This window comes from Channa argus, chromosome 21 (genome assembly GCF_033026475.1).
Source record: "Channa argus isolate prfri chromosome 21, Channa argus male v1.0, whole genome shotgun sequence".
Lineage (NCBI taxonomy): Eukaryota > Metazoa > Chordata > Actinopteri > Anabantiformes > Channidae > Channa > Channa argus.
The window spans coordinates 1,925,771-1,944,063 of NC_090217.1; the positions used below are offsets into that span (position 1 = coordinate 1,925,771).

The following is an 18,293-nucleotide window of genomic DNA, read 5'->3' on the forward strand; positions in this document are numbered from 1 at the left end:
CTGCCTCTACCTGCTGTCAAACAGATTTACTTCTCCTATTATGCTCTGCCACGCTTTACACAGCCTGTCAGGTCATAGGCATCAAAGGACCATAAATAAGAAGCTAATGAACTTACTAACCAAGCAGGGATCATTGCTCCTGTCTGACTGAGTAGAGCCTCACTCAGAAACATTTAGTTGCAAATCACTGCCAGAGCTGTTAAATGAGTCTCTGACACCAGAGGCTTCTATTGTACCTCTTCATGTGAAGATGAGACGTGGAAGATATTTACATTTAAAAAAAAAAAAAAGAAGCTGTTGTGTAACTTTATTAAGTCTGGTTTTATTCTATGCTTACTTACAAAAATGTAGTTTTCCTAAATATGTAATCATTAAGATATGGAAGCGCTGTAATTCTTACATAAGTTTGGATTAAAGTCATGACGTCATTTATGTAATTCCTTAACATTTAAGGTAGCTTTAAAACTGAGTTAGAGTATTCAACCTCACATGTCATTATGTGGAGACTCATTTTTGCCAGGTAAAGGAAAAGATGGTGAATGACTCCTACAATAGACGTAAACAAACGATGGTTCATATTAGTAAATGTCCTATATATTGGCTAAACATCAGATATAACTGGCTGCAGGAAAATGTTTGTGTGATCGTTTTAAACTGTGTGTTTTCCACAATACCCCCAGTTTTAAATACATGATGATTTTAAATGATTATTTGTGTATTTGTTCATCCTAACATTTAAAACATGTTTTCCATATGAATGAATCATTTTATTCAAGTCCCAATTTTGACTTAATATTTCAGAATTGTGTTATTTGTTGTCCATCAGGCAGCAGTGATCTTCCATACTTCCAAACTCTTTCTCTTACCATTTAAAACAACTTCCTGCAAATGTCTCCTTAGCATCGCTGCAAATCTAAACTGGTGAGGAGCTTTTATTGTTCATCTTCTGCATCGTCAATTATTGATGAACCTGCCTATGAATTGCTTATTTGGACATTTACTTAAAATTGATTTCTTTCAGATTTTGATTTGTGTGATATTTGTGTTTGCACATGATTTTTTTAAGTGTGTTGGATGTGATAATTGGACAGTGCTGCAGACAGATTTCGGGATGCAGGCTCCATCCCTCCCCCTTCCAGAGGACAAAGACTAAAATGGGTCAGACTCCGGAGAGAAGCGGATCCTCCGCACCGGCCATCATGTAATGTGGTTCATCGTCCTGGAGACAGGGACCAGATGCAGCTGTGGGGATTTTGGTTTGTTAACTAAAGCTCCGATGTGACCCGGAGCGTTTAACGGTGACAGACGCCGCTTTTCCAACATTTGGAGTAGAGAAAAAACCCGGTTTCTGAATCGTGTCTCCAGTCTTTCTTTAAAATCAACATGTCCTCTCAGGACGGATGAGAGCGTCGTGTTCGCTTACTGGGACTGAACTGGTTTGACGGAACCCGCTGCTGGTGAGCTTCCAGTCTCCGGTCCAGCACCGACCCATCAGGCTGCCGCTCGACCGACGGGGGAGGATGGAGGTCGCGCTCAGTTAATCTGCGTCCTCGGTACAGAGAAAAGCTGCGGATGTGGAGCTTCGGAGGGGAAACTCAAATCCCATTTCAGCAGAAGCACCGAGCTCTGTCCCGGAGCGAACATTAGCTTAGTGCTTCGAAGCGTTTCATTAATCTCCGTCTGTATCGCAGCTTTTCGCGTTAACCGACTGTTAATTTCGGCCTCTGGCTCCATCTGGACGGTGACGGAGCTGTTTTCGGCTTCGCTTTCGCCCCAGAAGTGTTCGCAAGTAATTGGCCGCGAACGGCTAACAAGCTAACGATCCAGTGCTGTGACCCCAGCGACGTTTGTTCGCTAACGGGCCGACCCCCAAAGCCCTCTGCTGCTGGTTCGACCCGGCTACGTTCGCTAATCACTTCGCCTGACGCAAGCGAGAACTTGTTCGCTCGGTTTCAATCACATTCTACGCACCTGTTTTCGCTTCAGGTTCGGATTTTTTTTTTTCCCGTCTGCCGTCGTTTCGCCTTCAGTTCGCCTGCTGGGGACATAAAAGTCGACCGTGTGGAAACCACTGACTTAAATAGAGGCGAGGAACATGCGTTTGAAATCGTACTAGAAGAAGCAGTTACACCCTGAAGTCACGGGGTAAAAAAACTACAGAAAAGTAGGTTATTACATTATTGCAGTTCGCCATTTGAGCCGAAGTTGTTCGCTCACTTTTTATTTGTGTTCTACGCGTCTTCGCTTCGGGTCCGCGTCGTCCAAACATATTTCAACACAAAGTCATAAAAATGTAGATGTTATGCAGATGTTTATGAAAAACATCATTAGATTTGATTATGAATCTCAATATAGTTTTATTAAGAATCCAGTTAGGCAGCTTTTTCCCTGAGCTGCTTCAGTTCGTCTCCAGCTGAACGATCAAAAGATGCAGATTGAAGCTCCGGTAAAAACTGTATTATGGGCATTTAGATTGAACTTTTTTCCACATATAAATGACATCGTATTATTGTTGTTAATATGAAGGTAAATCTTAATGAGCCTGACCAAGGTTCGTGGGTGCAGGAACATCACTGATAGTGGCTCAGATAGCAGCAGCTGTAAAGACGATAACATTAAATGAAAGCTCCCTGTCCTCCACAGGAGACGGGCTAAAGTCCTGCTCTGTGGACTGTGGACCCACAGAAGTGCTGAGCATCTGATGGAGGACTGCTCACACTGTTGGCTGGTGAGTTTCTGGGATTTCGTCATTCGTCTTTTTAAAGTGGAAGCTAAAAATGTTCTGAATGTTTTTTTTAGACCCTGATTTAGATGAGTTTGAGGTGTGATTGTCTCCTCCACCTTCTGTAGAAACCTAAAGAAAAGGACTGGACCTCAGGGGCTGCTTCCATTTTTAGATTTTCTATTTTTGCTTCCAGATTACTTTCTAATTTTATCCTCTGTTTGATGTGGTGTCGTTGCAAAGATAGATCTGGGACTCGGGGCAGGAGACAGAAGGATTTGTTGTGTCACATGCAGCAGGAGCTGTCGCTGCAGACAAACCCTTTTAATCTTGTTTGCTTTAGAAACTTTCAAACACTACAGAAGTTGTGAACTTCATGGGGTTTGCAGCCTGAAAACCTGCTCTAATGGGCTTTTGATGAGTTGTTGAGCGAAGTCAGAGATTTGCTTTTCATGTATTTTTGCCACTGAGGAGAAAATGAATCTCTCACCAGTTCAGCATCGTATCAAACGGAACATTTTGTTTCCCTCGTCTGACATGCAGTCAGTTGGAAGTAGGTGACGTATCTGTCCTGGAACCTGCAGAAAATGTTCTTTTATTTCTATTAATATTTCTATTAATCATTTTGAGACGTGCAGATGCGAATAGGCAGATTTTAGTGGAATGAGGGTCTCTGTCAAATAAGTTGAGTCTTTGTTAATAATCTTGTGTGGACATGGTAAAATGCTAATTACTAAGAATTAATTTCTATTTTAACCAACACAAAAATAGACATTGTCAGTCCAGCCTGTTCCTAATTGTGTTTGTGTCTGTTTTGCTTGTAACGTGTGAAGAGTCAGGACGCCAATGTCTGTCTTAAGCCAATAAGCGTTTTTGTGTTCGTTTACCAGATCCACATTTATTTTAATACAAATCTTTGAATTCAGATTCACCAAACTCTGTTGTGAGTTTTGGTTCTGCTGCTCTGATGAGTTGGACGAGGTCTGTGTTGGTTGTGTTTCCATCACAAAACCTGCACAGAGAACATGTGAAACTAATCAAAGAAAAGACAGAGACGAGTGTCATTTAGCAGATTTTTCTTTTTACTGCATCACTAATTTGTGTGTTGTTGTCCTGCAGTACAATTGTGTGGATCTCTGCTCTTCTCCTGTGGACACTGAGACATTTGTGATCAGAGTGTAGTTCTGCAGCAGCCATGTCTCCTCCAGAGTCCAGTCAACGCATGCGGATGCTCCGGCTCCTGCTGTCCGCCGTCGCCCTGATGCTAACAATGACGTCTCTTCCTGTGTCGGCGGTGGAACCGGAGACGTGTTTTTCCAGACAGCACCAGAGCGCTATGGTCAACGTCAAACTGGCCTTAAACAAACCAACGACAATCATGGATGCTCGCGTGGTCCGGTCTGAGCGGGACTGTGTTCTCGCCTGCTGCTCAGCTGATGTCAAACCAGGTAAGGGTGGCTATGGCAACAGGTTTCCCATTAAGTCACCAAACTGGACATCTGTGGCTCATATTTATAATTCATTTCTTCCAAGTTATCCAGAAAATAATTGTATAATCTGCAAGAGAATTCTTACTAGGAAAAACTGCAATTTCAAATATGGACACTCCGCTCCAAAGGTATTGGAACAGTGAGGCTAGTTCTAAATTTTTGACTCAAAACATTTGGGTTTGACATCAAAAGATGAATATTAGAAATGAGATCTACATTTCAGCTTTTATTTCCAGGTGTTTACATCTGGATCTGATAGAAAACTTAGATGATAGCACCTTTTGTTTGAACCCATCCATTTTCCTTGCGAGCAAAAGTATTGGAACATTTGACTGACAGGTGTGTTTTGTTACACAGGTGACAGGTGTCATACGACATCAATTATTCAAATAATAAATAGCACTGAATGTCTAAGCTCGGTTTCAGTTTTGCCTGTCAGACTGCATTTATAGTTAAGACGTAACCAACGTGAAAACCACAGAGCTGTCTATGGGTGGGAAAACAAGTTATTATGACGCTGAAAGAAGATGGAACATCAATAAGAGCCATTGCAAAAACATTGGCCATAGACAATTGTCCTGAAGAAGAAAGTGATGTACTAAGTAAAAGAGCTTGAATGGGTGAACCGAGGAAAACAGGAGCAGTTAACAACAGAAACATTGTGAGAGCTGTAAAGAAAAACCCTAAAACAAGTGTTAGTGACATCAGCAACAACATCCAGAGGGCAGGAGTGAAGGTATCACAATCTACTGTTCGCAGAAGACTTCATGAACAAAAGTGCAGAGGCCAAACCAGAAGCTGCAACCACTCATTAGCAAGAAGAATAGGAAGGACAGACTGGAATTTAACAAAAAGTAAAGAGTTGAGTGAGACAAATCCTGGGGTTTTATAGACTGATGAGACAAACATGAACCTTAAACAAAGTGATGGAGAAGTTGTGCACATGATCCCAAACGTACTCATCTGTGAAACACAGTGGAGGTCACGTCATGGCTGGGGCTGCACGGCTTCTTCATTAAACTTCATGATGGCAGCAGCTAAATGAACTCAGAAGTCTGAAGAAACATGTTGTCTGTCAATTGAAAGAAAGATGCAACCAAACGGACTGGGAGACCCTCCACCATGCAGCAAGGTAATGACCCCAAAACACACACAAAGACGTTCATCAGGAGCATGAAGTGGAAGGTTTTACACTTCGACCCTGTTGAGCATTTGACCTGCTAAAGAGGAGAATGATGGAGTAACATCACAAAAGAAGAATGCAAAGGTTTGGTGATGTCAGTGGGTCACGGGCTTGATGCAGTTATTGCAAGCAAAGGATTATTCACTCTAATCTATTTGAAGTCTCTGTTCCAAAGGAAATCAAAAGTCTCACATTCATCTTTTGATGTCAAACCGAAATGTTTTCAGTTTACAGCAAAAATAAAGAGATTGGCCTCACTGTTCCAATACTTTTGGAGGGGAGTGTACAATCCAATTGTTACTTACTCGTCATAATGCTATTTCAGAGATCCGAAATAAAACAATATCTATCTATCTATCACCATATATCCACGATACAATACTGGATATGATTAGTCAAATTGCAGCTTCAAAAACACTGCAGATATCCACAGTATTGTTGAAATCCAGAATGTTCATTGTGTACATCTAAAGAGATGTTGTTGAAGGCTGAGTACACATGAAATAAAAAAATGACCTCATTTGTTCTGAAAATAATGTCATCGTGCTCTTTTGTGACTAGGAAGAATTGAATTATGGATATCTGCGCCGTATCTCCAGCTCAGTTATTAAATGTTTAAACGTCAACTTTATATGAGTAGTTTTAATTATCTTGAATGGAGTTTTGACTAGTCAAATCAAACTTGTTGATTTCTTACAGTAAAATGTTTTTATTTGCAAGAATGTGCCGGTGGAAATCTTTCATTAGGATTCTAAAAAGTGAGAATCCAATTTAGGCTGGAGAAATGCTGTTATGGACATTTAAACTGTAATTACAGACAGAAGTGCTAAAACGAGTTGCTGTACATGCTGCAATCTTTCTGTCAGGGCGACTAGAAGCTACAGCAGTCAGAGCCTAATTTAGTCGACCAGATTACATTTACACTTACATTTAAGGGAAAAGTAAATGAGCATCACAAACACTGGAAAAGGTTCTTTAGTGTCATTTTTCCCCTTGTATCCATAACAGATGATGCATAAAGCACTGATTTTGTCTCACACGGGCTAAACAATAACAAGGATAAAGGGCTTCAAACCCCCAGAAACACCAGGCTCAGAGCCACGTCGTAGGGTTGAGTCTAGACGTTTGCCTCTAAAGACACTGAAGTGGGTTAAAGTGAGATTGTTTGACAGGCTTTTTGTGACGTTTGAGGCTGTGAGGTGAGCGCTGTACTCAGAGGTCTGCTCTCAGTTTTAGCAGCGCTGCGTACACACTGTGAAAGCTCAGAGTCTCGCCTGTTAGACGTCCTGTCCCCGGATACAATTACACAGCTATTTGACCACAAAGCCCACCAAAAATATTACATTCACATTTCACGTTTTTAACTTTAGAACTGTCACAAAGGTGATCATTCTACTATGCGTTTATTATCGAGGTAAAACTGGGGGTGGAGTCGTTTCTGGACGGCATTCGAATGTTCTTTGACAGTTCCAACCTAAAAACGGAGCAATTACAACCTTGTAAAAATAGAATTCATGCCAGAGCTGCTGTATTGGATTGTGTTAGAATGTACAGATGTACCTAATAAAGTGGCCAGTGAGTGTGTGTGTGTGTGTGTATATATATATGTATATATATGTTGCTAAACTTATCTGAATCTAGCAGCTGAAATTAGTAAAGATAATTTTGGTCATCTTTGATTTGGTACTGATTAAAGATCAGTTCAGCAACAACTGAATCCAGCATTTACAATCAGAGATGTAAATCTCAAATTTACTAATGTAAATAGGTGAACTCACAGCTTGTAATATATATTTAATATATTTAATAGTTATATTCAGTGAATTATTTGCCGCCACTTTGAATTTACAAAATGGCAGCTCCTATTGCAAAGTGATATTTTGATCTGTCATTATATTATTTGTGATCAAGGCTGTAGCACAGTCGGTAAGGCAGACGTCCATGGACCACAGGGTCAGTGGTTTGATCCCCGGTCCCAGCTGTGACGACCCTGAACTCACGGGAAAAGCCGAAAGGACAAAAAATAAAGAAAAATACGAAAATTAGATCATTTGTGATCATAGTATAAAAATGAAAGGCAGTGCAGTAGAACTTCAGCTTTTCTTGCGTAGCGGCTCGTTAAAGGACACTTCTCCCAACAACTTAGATGTTACAGAACAAAAAAGGATCTTCTAGGGTTTCACTACTTGTTATGCATCTTCCCGGCTTTAATTGAAATTATTTATGAGTATGAAATTCACTGTGCTACCTATCAGCAAACAGTCGGAGTCCGTTAAAGGTAGCACATGTGTACTAATCCCTACACCCTGGTTTTGTGTTTGTAAAGGTGCCAAGTGCAACATGGCCGTGTTTAATGGCAACAAAGATGCTGGCGATGAAAACTGCTTCCTGTTGCACTGTCAGACAGAGCAGGACTGTCCTTTAATGAAAGCTCAGGACGGCATCAACACGTATGACATCTACAAAGGTAAACGACTTTTTTGGCATTTGGCACATTTTCATTTCAGTGGGTGTGACAACACCGAGTTATCAACAATGGTTATAAACTGGACAAATAATAAAATATCTATTTACAACAATGCGTTGACATATTGCACAGTCCAAGATGCGAGTTTCACACAAAAGTGTGACACCAACCATTCAGGAATTACAGCCATTTTCATATTTTGGTGGCTCATCAATAATAGACATAATGGCAGATAATTTCCTTTGACCGTTGTCCTCAGCTGCTCTGCTTGTGATGACATTTAACTCTGTCGTCTTTTTACGTACAGGTTTGATTCATCCAACCACAGTGAAGCCTGTCGCCACTACAACCACCACAACTGCCACAGAAGAAACCACCAACCTCACCATCACACCAGCTCCAGCTACACCCACCACCACTACAACCACCAGTGCCGCCACCACACAGAGTACAACAGCATTGCCAACCACCACAGCAACAACACAGCCCACCATAACCACAACAACCCCACCCCCTCCCACAACACCAACCACCACCACACCAGGCACCACAACAGCACCTCCACCCGTCATCATTGTCACCAGGTTGCCCATGCTAACTCCAGCTTCCTCCACCTTCACAACCACAAGCACAACCACAACCACAAGCACCACAACAACACCAGCTTCTGCTACAACCACCACCACAACCACGGCCACCAAAAAGCCAAACAAAACTAACAAGAAGCAAAATAAAACTGTCAAGAAACCAAAACCTCATCCTGCCACCACCACCCGCCCAACCCCGAGCTCCATGACATCACTTCCTCCTGAAACAGTGGGAAAAGAAATACAACTTGGAACCACGAAGAAACCACAGCTGACCACTGCAAGTACCACAACTGCTACTACTGTAACTACTGCAACTCCCACTACAATAACCACAACAACTGCTCCACCTACTACAACCACCGCCGCCACCACCACTACTACTACTACTACTACTACTACTACTACTACTACTACGCCTCCTCGTCCTGCTACTACCACCACCACTACAACAACAACAAAAACTACAGCTACTACCACCACCACCACCACCACTGAACCCTCCACCACGAGGACAACTTCCGGAGCCAGTTTGATTATTGTGCCCAAAGGTGCCGTGCAGTCCAATCGCGCCCTCCAGAACACGAGTGCTGGTCGCGGGAAATCAGTAGCCGCTCAGGGGGCGGTGAAGAGTGGCGTGGTGGCATTCATGGTGTTGGGTCTTGCTGTGCTCACGTTGGCTTTAGCCATTGGTGGACGTAAGGCGATGGAGTCTTTCGACAGACGGCATTACACGAGACTGGAGCTGAATGACCTTCACTATGAGGTGTGAGGAGGGAACAGCTCTGCACTGGCCTTTGATTTTCATCACGGAGGCTCAAAAGAACAATTAGTAAGATTTAAAATGATTTCATTTAAGATTGTTAACACTCATTTTTATTTCTGAACAGCACAGACGACACAGTAAGAGAATGTCTGCTTCACGTTTACCATTATTATTATTATTATTATTATTATTATGAAGTAAATATTGGATGCTCATTAGTCATTGTCCACTGAGTAGAAATCATGCACCATGGGAAGAAAAACCAAGATAAACTCGTTTCTTCTCATTGTGAGTGAACCATTTAAATGAGCTCTGTAACCTGCACTATGAGGTTTGAGGAGGGTAAAAACACTGCACTGCTCTTTGGTTTTCGTGAAGGAGGCGTAAATAAGTTCATTTATTACTGTTAACATTAAGGAATGTCAGGAATGTCTGCTTCACGTTGCTAAAGAGGTGTCACACCATAACCGCAGGACTGTCTTTAAATCTGTCCAGCCGTGGTGCTGAGCCACAGCTGGTACGTCACGTTGGCTTTATGCATTTGACGTTGTCACAGCTTTAACATAGCGCATACTAACTACGGAACCACCTTTGGTGGTGGTCAACTGCAGACTTGAGTTGAGTTTTATACAGAAACCAAAAAGCGTGTCAGCCCGTTTCCACGTGCGGCTGTTGGGCTAATGTTAGCAGTCCAAGGTCAAAAACTAGTAGGGTTGGTAAGGACATTAATTATTAGTGATTTTTCTGAAGACTTTTGCGAATAGTGGCTTGGTGGGGCTGGAGTACCAGCAGGGGGCGCTGCACACCTACTTTCTGCTGATGTGTAGTAATAGTACTATGCTTGTGAGACTGAGGTGTATTCTAAAATAACCTCAACTAACATATAGCTCTCAGTTTGTGTTTGCCCTAAAATATCACTAATCAGTACTTTGACCTTTACTTTAATGCACATTGACCGTGATTATTAAACACGATGCACTGTGGGACCATAAATCCTTCTCCAACATCTGCATTACTTTCAACAGGGGTGAGTGATACGCATTAGATTCTCTATCACAGTAAATGATCCTGTGTCTCACAGAATATCTTCACACAATTTCATGTCTGTCTGAAAAGAGCATTTAGGTCTGAACATTGATACGAACATTGAGACAGGTTTTTCCTGCTCCTCCCGTTTACACTGACCATTCCATTATCCCTTTATTTTATGTACTATTAATGTTTTATAGTAATAACTTGCAAAATTTTGGAAAGTATGTGAGTACGTATTGAAGGTATTTCTACTTGAGTATTTTCATTTTCTGTTACTTCATAACAAATGCACTTTTACTTTTACTTCACTACATTTATCTGATAATTGTAGCTACTATAGAGAATGTGATTATTAAAACAAAATACAGTTTAATCATCAGTATTTTAGTGTGAAACTTAACTCCATAACTACAGCTGCTACAGTATTAACCTAAATCTGATAGTATTGGATTAAACAAATTAGTACATGAATCTTTATATTCCAATAATATCAGATGTACTGATGTTAATGAGCCTTTCTACACATTGGATACTGAACGCAGAGGTTTTACTTGTTATTTATACACTGTGTTAATGATCCTTTTACTTTAGTAGATGATGTGGAAACCTTCATCATGAATGGATCTTTTAACGGTCAGTATAAACTGCAGGAGAATAACAGCAGAAAGATGTTGTGTTCGTATGGAAACACGACTGTAGTTTTCATTCAGAATTGACTCAATACAAACTTGTCCTTCAAGGTGAATATCTCATGAAGTGTTGACCGTTTGAAGACTGCACTTTGGGCAGAATTGACGTACGTAGTGTTAAACCAAATTCAGAACAACCACAAAACAATGGGTGCTGTGAGACACTGGTTAGAAACCAGACACCAGTCGCTTCTGCTCCTACGCCAACTCACCCAGAGACATTAAAGCGATAACTTCCACGGTTTGAATGTTAATTCCTCCTAAAGAGACATGAATTTAGCACTTGCCCTGTCGACTGTGGAGAAAAACGTGAAGAACAAACAGCAATATTTTTATTCCCTGAAACTCAGGAAGACAATCGGGAAGGTGTGAGCGGATGAAGATTTGGCCTTTGGTTTTCGAGGCCTTCTCACCTCGGGGTTAATGAACCCTGTGTGTATAAGATGTACTCCTGCATGTTTTTTTTTACTCCCACGTGCTTCAACCATACGAGTCTGTGACTGCTTCTGAAATCACCACCTCACACTCGCACTGTGCTGTTTTTGTATTTCCTCCACATTTCTCGTTTCACACGTGGATGAAAATTGAAACGATGGATGCAATTCTTTGAAAACTGATGCACTATTGTGTCCTGTGTTTTTATATAATCTGCTTCTTTTTAAATATTTGGATTGTTTTTTCATAGGTAAGATGACACTGGCCCTGCACTATTTTCCTATAATAAGTACATTTGTATTGGATGTGGGTGTAATGGGGGGGTGGGAGGGCTGCTGCAGTGTGGACCCACCCCTAGGTGGCAGCAGCAACCTGAGAAACTGAAAACACCTGAAGCTGCACTCTGACTTGCTTTCACTTCTCTTGCTTTGGTTTTTACTCTGATTAATGACGTTGATGGTGATAGTTTGGTCTTGTTTTGTGAAGTGATGCTTTTGCATAAGTTTGGACTTTGATGTTTTGTTCTTGTAAGGATTAAAAAATGTCATTTTTGAAAATGTTGTTGTTTAATTGAGATCTTGTACTGATAAACCCCATACTATGTACATCTTAATGTAAAGGCATCACTCATGACTTTCAGAAAGTAGCAATTATTGTATTTATTTACAACATCTCTAATATTAAAAAAAAACTTTATATAGCTCATTAATACAAGGTTCAAATTGAATATCACGTATGTTCATAGAGAATTGGAACATTTTAGGGTCTATTTACACATTCACATTTCTGCAGGATGCCGTTTCAGAGTTGGGGGGTGAACTGTGTCATAATTCAAGAAGCTTTATTCTCACTACAATATGCACAGTGGACTGAAATGTGGTTCCGCTCGGTCCACAGTGCAACATGAGGCACAGAGATATGAGCAAATACAAGAAGCTGCTAGATTAACGAGATACAGATGCAGTTATCGAGGTGGTAGAAATGATCAGCAACTACAACTGTAACAAAAAAATAAACTATCATAAAATGGCAATACTCAAGTAAGATAAATAATCGACTAAGAGGTTATTTTCCACCATTACTTGTAATGTAGTATTTACAATGATATCAGTATTTTTATTGAAGTAGTGTACTACTTTCACCATCTTCTACAACCGCAGTAGAAGATGTAAAGACAGAGTACACGCTGTCAGAGGTGCACTGCATTCAAAATGGTACTATTCACAAAGTACAGAAAAACCATCATTCAATAACCAAGTAAAAGTACTCTTTATGCAAATTGACCCAGTAACTACAGGTAAATTATTACTGAATGCAAATATACAAGTACAAGTACCTTGAAGTTGTACTTAAGCAAAGTAGTTGAGTAAATGTACTGCTACAACTGGTTGAGATGCAGTATTTTTGCAGTGGTATAAATGCTCCATCACAAATAAAAGTCATAATAACATTGTTTAAGGTAAAGATACTAAGACCACTGTGAAATTACTTCAGTGTAAGTAGTGGTGGAAAAAGTAATCAGATGGTTCACTTAAGTAAAAGTATCACTGGCACGATGCCCAAATGCTCTTTTTGTAAGTAAAATTACTAAAAATGGTGAGAAACATTACTTATTACTATTAAAGCTAATTAGTTTGTGATAAATGTTGTAGAGTGTAAGTATCATACAGTAGAAATACTCAGGTAGAGTACATGTACCTCACAACTGTACTTAGTAAACATGTCGTGCTTCTTGTGGAGGGACTTTACAGTGGTATAGCAGGTTTTTTTTTTTTTTACTTTTAACATTTTTTGCGTAATGATGTGCAGTGATAGAAGAAGTACTCAGATGGTTTGGTTAAGTAAATGTAGAAATTCTCAAGTTATCCCAAAACTCTACTTAAAAAACCAAAGGTAGAGGTACGCAGGGGTGGAGACTAAGTACATCTACTCAAGTACTGCCCTGTAATTACTCTACTTTTTTACTTTGAGTTGCTGTTTGTAATGTAGTATTTTCCATTGGCATTAGTAGCGTAAGTAGTTTCGCTCCCACTGGAGTATTTGACTTTTACAGTATCTGATTACTTCCTCCGTGCGTGCAGACAGTGTGCGCCGCTGTGATAAAGTAGTCCCGCAGGAATGTAAGTGAACTTCGGCTCCTACAGAATCACAACAGCGTTTCCTGCTGATCCACGCTCCGGGCGGGTTACGTTCTTATTCGCCCGTGGACAAACGGGCACGTCCCGGCTCGGTCTCCGTCTTCTACCTCGATCCTCGGCTCCGGAGCGTGAAATCCGAACAACAATAGAAAGCAGCGGAGCAGAGGAGCGCGGTGGAGGTGGAGGTGCAGGCGGTGGGGGGGCTGCTTCCTCACAGCGGAAGGACACGACGGATCTCCTGCAGGACAATGTGAGAGACAGCGAGAGTTGATCCAGCGCAGTTAGCAAGCAGCCGAGCCAGCTCCCCCAGGATGGAAGTGGGGACAAATTAACACACATTCCAGCTGAACCACGATCTCCGTTTTGATTTTAAATCCGCGTTTTTTTGCCCGAGGAAGCGGTCGCAGCGATGGGAACGCGGTGCTGAGGAGAAAGCGGCGGCAGGGCCAAGAATCGGGAGAAAGATGGGTGTCGTGCTGCGGAGCCTGTTGTTGTGTAGTTTTTGTCTTCTCATACGAGGTGAGTTTCTTCTGGAATCGGCATTTTCGCTTCGTGTTCCCCTCACATGTGGTTCGTACACACACACGAAAGTCTTGTGAACAGCTAGGGAAGAGGAGCCCGAGCGGCCAGGGCCCACTCTCCCGGGCTGGATTTCTCCGGAGCCGAGCTAACATTAGCCAACCCAGCTTGTTTGATGCTGGGGCGCAGGAGATTTAGAAATAGCCCGTGTTAGCTGGAAAACTACCCCAGTGGTCTCCCCACACCTTTGCTACCCGTCTCTGGTCCTGTATTCCCTGAGGAAATTGGTGATATTTAGCCGAGTTGGCAGCGTTTGCTCGCATGTTAACTTTGGATTTAGTAACTTCCACAGTTGAAACCTGAGATTCGGGGAATAGCAGCAGTTAGCACAACAATTGCTATGTGAGCAACTCATTGAGCTAGTTGGCTGCAAACTGACGGAGTTTAGTTCTTCTGCAAAGCTACACCTTCACCCATGGACCCTGTTAATGCTCGTTCTGGGGCTTTAAACTGGTACACGCAGAAATCCCGGGACAGGCTAAGGTGCCTCCAGCTAACTTCGAGCACTTATCCATTAGACTCCTTAGACTGAACTTAAGTTCGCCTACTTTGTGTGGGATGCTTCAGGCACAAATACACGTTTTTGCGACAGAAGTAGCTGCGTTCAAGACCATAAACTCTCCGACTTGACGTGGATTTTAAAATCAGTTTAACACCATGCAAAAATGGGCAAAGGCCCGTTTCAGACTGTCAAAGTTAGACAAACATCCAAAGGTTAAATTTTTCTATGAGCTTTGAACGAAACCGACTAGAAATTGTAAATTCCTTTGGAAACAAGTTGGTATGAATTTGATTCGGTGTCCAGTTGTGGCACTTATTTCAAGTCTAAATCGGCCTGTTTCATTGTCATTTGCTGTCATCTGTTTTTGCTATAATCCTTGGAAGGACCTGATGTGTAAATGTATATGAAGTCTTTTGTGTTGGTCCATTTACATTTAACTATTTAATTTGGAACTGAAACTAACAATTATTAACTCCAAGTTCATACACTGGAAGTAAATGGCATTTAAATTGTGCGACTAGTTTGCAGTAATGTTGGATTGAATCTAATGATGTTTCAGGGGTTTTCAGATGTTTCATTTTTTAGAAGGGAAATCATTTCATCGTAATAGAATCCAAACCAAAACAGACCTGTTAAAGACCACACAGGTGTTTGAACTTTCTTAATGATTCAGGTGATCACAAAGTGCAAACAGCCCACCGTACTTTCTCAGTATTCAGCAGATCAAAACCCCCAAATGGTGGACGTCTTCACAGATTCAGAGGGTGCGTTATGGCATTTTTCCCGTATTTTGCTGTTTTCCACACTTGTTATTGATGTATTAAGCTTATTTCTTGCAGGTTTTCATGGTGTATTTTTTCACGCTTTCCAGGGTTTGTAAGGGTGTATGATTTCCAAAATGCAAGGAATCTTTTACATTTGAGAATGTGGAACAACCAATTTTACTTTAGCTTGAGAAAATACAAATGATCATGTCATCATTATAATTGTGAACTAACAATTATAAACTAATTTCCCTTGTATTTATAGTATAATTTTAATAATAACTTTTTAAGTTTTTAAAGGGCTTCAACAGGTTTTCTGTTTCTCTCTGATTTCTATCACAGTGAAGGGAATATCAGACATTTAAAGACACACTCAGAGAAACCGATGTTTTATAGGACAAACCATAACTAATTCAACAGAGTGTTTATTCGATTAATAGAAAATAAAAACACTCATTAGTTGTGACCCTAATGGCAATGTGCAAAAAGTATCCTGAAAATTAGATTTCCTTATATTTCCTACTGGCAGAGTTCAGGTTGTAAGCAGCCTGCAGGAATCTGAGGTTGTGATGTCGGGATTTAGTAAATATTTGCAGTAGGAAATTCCCCCTGAGTGAAGTGAAAACAGGCTGGCAGGGAGAGCTGCAGGACTCACGGTGACCTCCCCTCTGGTCCGACGGCGGCGTGTTGCTCTGGATGTGTCAAATTGTGGGTTAGGCTGACGGCCAAGATCCAGCAGAGAGGAAGCACAGCCCCCGGCTGCTCCTTGCCTCCTCAGCGTCTCATTAACTGGACATGAGTTCAGACTGACCCAAGACGGTTTTCTTTTTTTAAAAGTAATTCGGGTTTATGCAGGGTTCTTGGATTATTTCTTTCTTTTTATTTGGTTGACCAGGTGAGTTAATTGAGAACCATTTCTCATTTGACCTGGCCAAGAGGCAGCAAGAAGGACAGATACACAACAGTGCTTTCAAACAAAAGACTTCCAGGAAAAAAAACATGTAGACAAATCACAGTAATCCAAACATTCATAATGTGCAGTATGTATGCAGCGACGTACATTAAATAGTGAATAGTTACCAAAAAAAAAGTGCAAAGATCTCGGACTGTTGTTGGTATTAGATTCTTTAAAGGAGGAGAGTGGAGTAAAAGAGCTGAGCTTTAGAGTTTGTTGCCAGAAATTCCAGTTATTTGCAGCAGAAAACAGAAAAGGGGTTGCGACCAAAGGAGTTACAGGCTTTTGCGAAGTTAAAAAACGAATGGAATGAAGACTACAGCGATTACAAATATAGAAAAGTGAGCGTAAGCACGACTGGGTTTTTCCAATGACGGTTTTAAAAAGTGAACAGAAATCAGTTAGTCAACCTGCGGCAAACTTCAGTTAAAGAACTAAAACTAAGTGAAGATCCAAAAAAAAAAAAAAGCACGTTGAATACTATTGAAACTGGCCTGCAGGAAGGACAGTGCAGTGTACGGACGAATTGACAGAATAAAGAATAGTATCATGGCATGTGCGCTGTTTTCAAAGTTGGACCCAATATGGGTTCCTGGAGAACACCTTTAGATAGAGACGCGGGATCTGCGAGAAGATCTCAACCATAACCAACAGAAAACAGTAACTTCTGAACCACACCAGGCAGCTTTTGGGAAGTTTCAATCTGAATTGTCACAGTTTAAAAAATAAAATAAAGGGGGGTGACTACAGTGAACTTCCAGTCCTGAGGAAACGCTCCAGACTGTAGAGGGACGTTGAACACGCAGGAAATGGGCGGCTGCCTTTAAGAAGAAAGGGTCTATTGCATTTATTGCACATTTGTGAGTATCCAATCTGAGCAATTCTGGAATAACCTCAGATTCATGACACCGCTGGAAGGTTCACGGGGAATTCCACGGGTGGAGGATGAGAGGCCGGTGTTCAGATGGATGAAGAATCAACATCCTCATAGGCACAACCAGCTCTAGCAAAGTACCTGCTGAAATGTTCCTCCATTTTATGTTTGTCTGTAACAATGCTGTCGGATTTAATTGCAGTGGGCAGCAGATTGGAAGAAATTGTTTTGTTTTCCGTTATTTTAATAGTGCTCCAGAATTTATTAGGGTTAGAACCATTGGCAATGCATTTTTTTGGTTTGCGTGTCTGATTGATCGAGCACATTTATTTCTTATTGGCCTGTATGATTGCAATCACGTGTTTTTATTTGAGGCCAAAGTTGGGTTTCTGTGACGTAAGCTCAGACACGTCAGCGCTAAACCAGATCTCAGTGAACAACGTTTTAAAATGTCCACGCGTCTTCTACTTAAGAATTAAGTTGAATCTATACCACTCAATTGGTCCTAGATCATATAAAAAAGCAGTTTCTTTGAAGTTTTTTTTTAGAAATTATTCAAAAACAATCAAAGGGAGATTTCTTGAGATGGTGCCCTTGCGAACACAAGCTATAGTACAGTGGTCACTGAGGCTTTGACAAAAAACACAGATTTATACCCAGCTGGCCTGTTAGTCAGGAGAACATCTATTACTGGTTAATATGAATAAATATCAATATTTCGGCTGAGGCTGTACGATGTATTATATATTAAATAATAATATATACTTGACAAAAAGATATTTACTCAAGTGATTTTCTCACATTTTTCTCCTTAGAACCTGCACATTTTCACATTCGACAGCACTTGAGCATCTAGTCATCAGTAAAGTCTAAATTGTGCAGTAGAAGCAATAAAACACGTAATGACTAAAGGTATTGTATTAAACTATAGGGTGTGTAAATTCATTCACAGCATAGACTCACGCATGAGAAACATTCCACCTTAGAAGTTGCCAGTAGCCTCTCAGCAGGTGTAGCTGTTTTGCTAGCTCATCATAGATGAACATACTGTCTGCACTCCAGCTTTTCTTCTGAAGGTTGTTTATTGCTGCTTCATTTGCTCAGCACAAG

At 41.0% G+C, this 18,293-nt stretch overlaps 2 protein-coding genes across 14 annotated transcripts in view; both read left to right on the forward strand.

The window, feature by feature from the left end:
• The first annotated feature begins 900 nt into the window (after positions 1 to 900).
• Positions 901 to 11,928, forward strand: mansc1 (MANSC domain containing 1). 10 transcript variants are annotated; one of them, XR_010912026.1, is made up of 6 exons: positions 1,019 to 1,553; positions 2,644 to 2,728; positions 3,842 to 4,170; positions 7,722 to 7,862; positions 8,170 to 9,281; positions 10,839 to 11,928. XR_010912026.1 is itself a non-coding variant. In XM_067490847.1 (5 exons), exons 3-5 carry the CDS (start codon positions 3,918 to 3,920, stop codon positions 9,219 to 9,221), a joined length of 1,446 nt encoding a protein of 481 aa, XP_067346948.1. In that variant the 5' UTR covers positions 901 to 921; positions 2,644 to 2,728; positions 3,842 to 3,917; the 3' UTR covers positions 9,222 to 11,928. The 10 variants fall into 10 exon arrangements, 8 of the variants coding, with proteins under 8 accessions (XP_067346948.1, XP_067346942.1, XP_067346941.1 ...); XR_010912027.1 differs by having other exon boundaries at positions 11,622 to 11,928; XM_067490847.1 differs by lacking the exon at positions 1,019 to 1,553 and adding an exon at positions 901 to 921 and having other exon boundaries at positions 8,170 to 11,928.
• A 1,563-nt stretch (positions 11,929 to 13,491) lies between these two features.
• The window catches only part of lrp6 (low density lipoprotein receptor-related protein 6), a 44,229-nt gene continuing 39,427 nt past the window's right edge, over positions 13,492 to 18,293 (forward strand). For 3 of the 4 annotated variants that reach the window (XM_067490835.1, XM_067490837.1, XM_067490836.1), the window contains exon 1: positions 13,492 to 14,028. In XM_067490835.1, the coding sequence (XP_067346936.1) occupies positions 13,974 to 14,028 (55 nt within the window). In that variant the 5' untranslated portion in view covers positions 13,492 to 13,973. The remainder of the gene's footprint in view (positions 14,029 to 18,293) is intronic. The other variant, XM_067490838.1, reaches the window with a different exon arrangement.

What these genes read in the sequence shown, in the direction of transcription:
- mansc1 (XM_067490847.1), top strand. Translation starts at nt 3,918, where the DNA reads ATGTCTCCTCCAGAGTCCAGTCAACGCATGCGGATGCTCCGGCTCCTG. An exon ending in CTCAGCTGATGTCAAACCAG is followed by an intron (nt 4,171 to 7,721) that starts GTAAGGGTGGCT and finishes GTGTTTGTAAAG; the next exon opens with GTGCCAAGTGCAACATGGCC. An exon ending in CACGTATGACATCTACAAAG is followed by an intron (nt 7,863 to 8,169) that starts GTAAACGACTTT and finishes TTTTACGTACAG; the next exon opens with GTTTGATTCATCCAACCACA.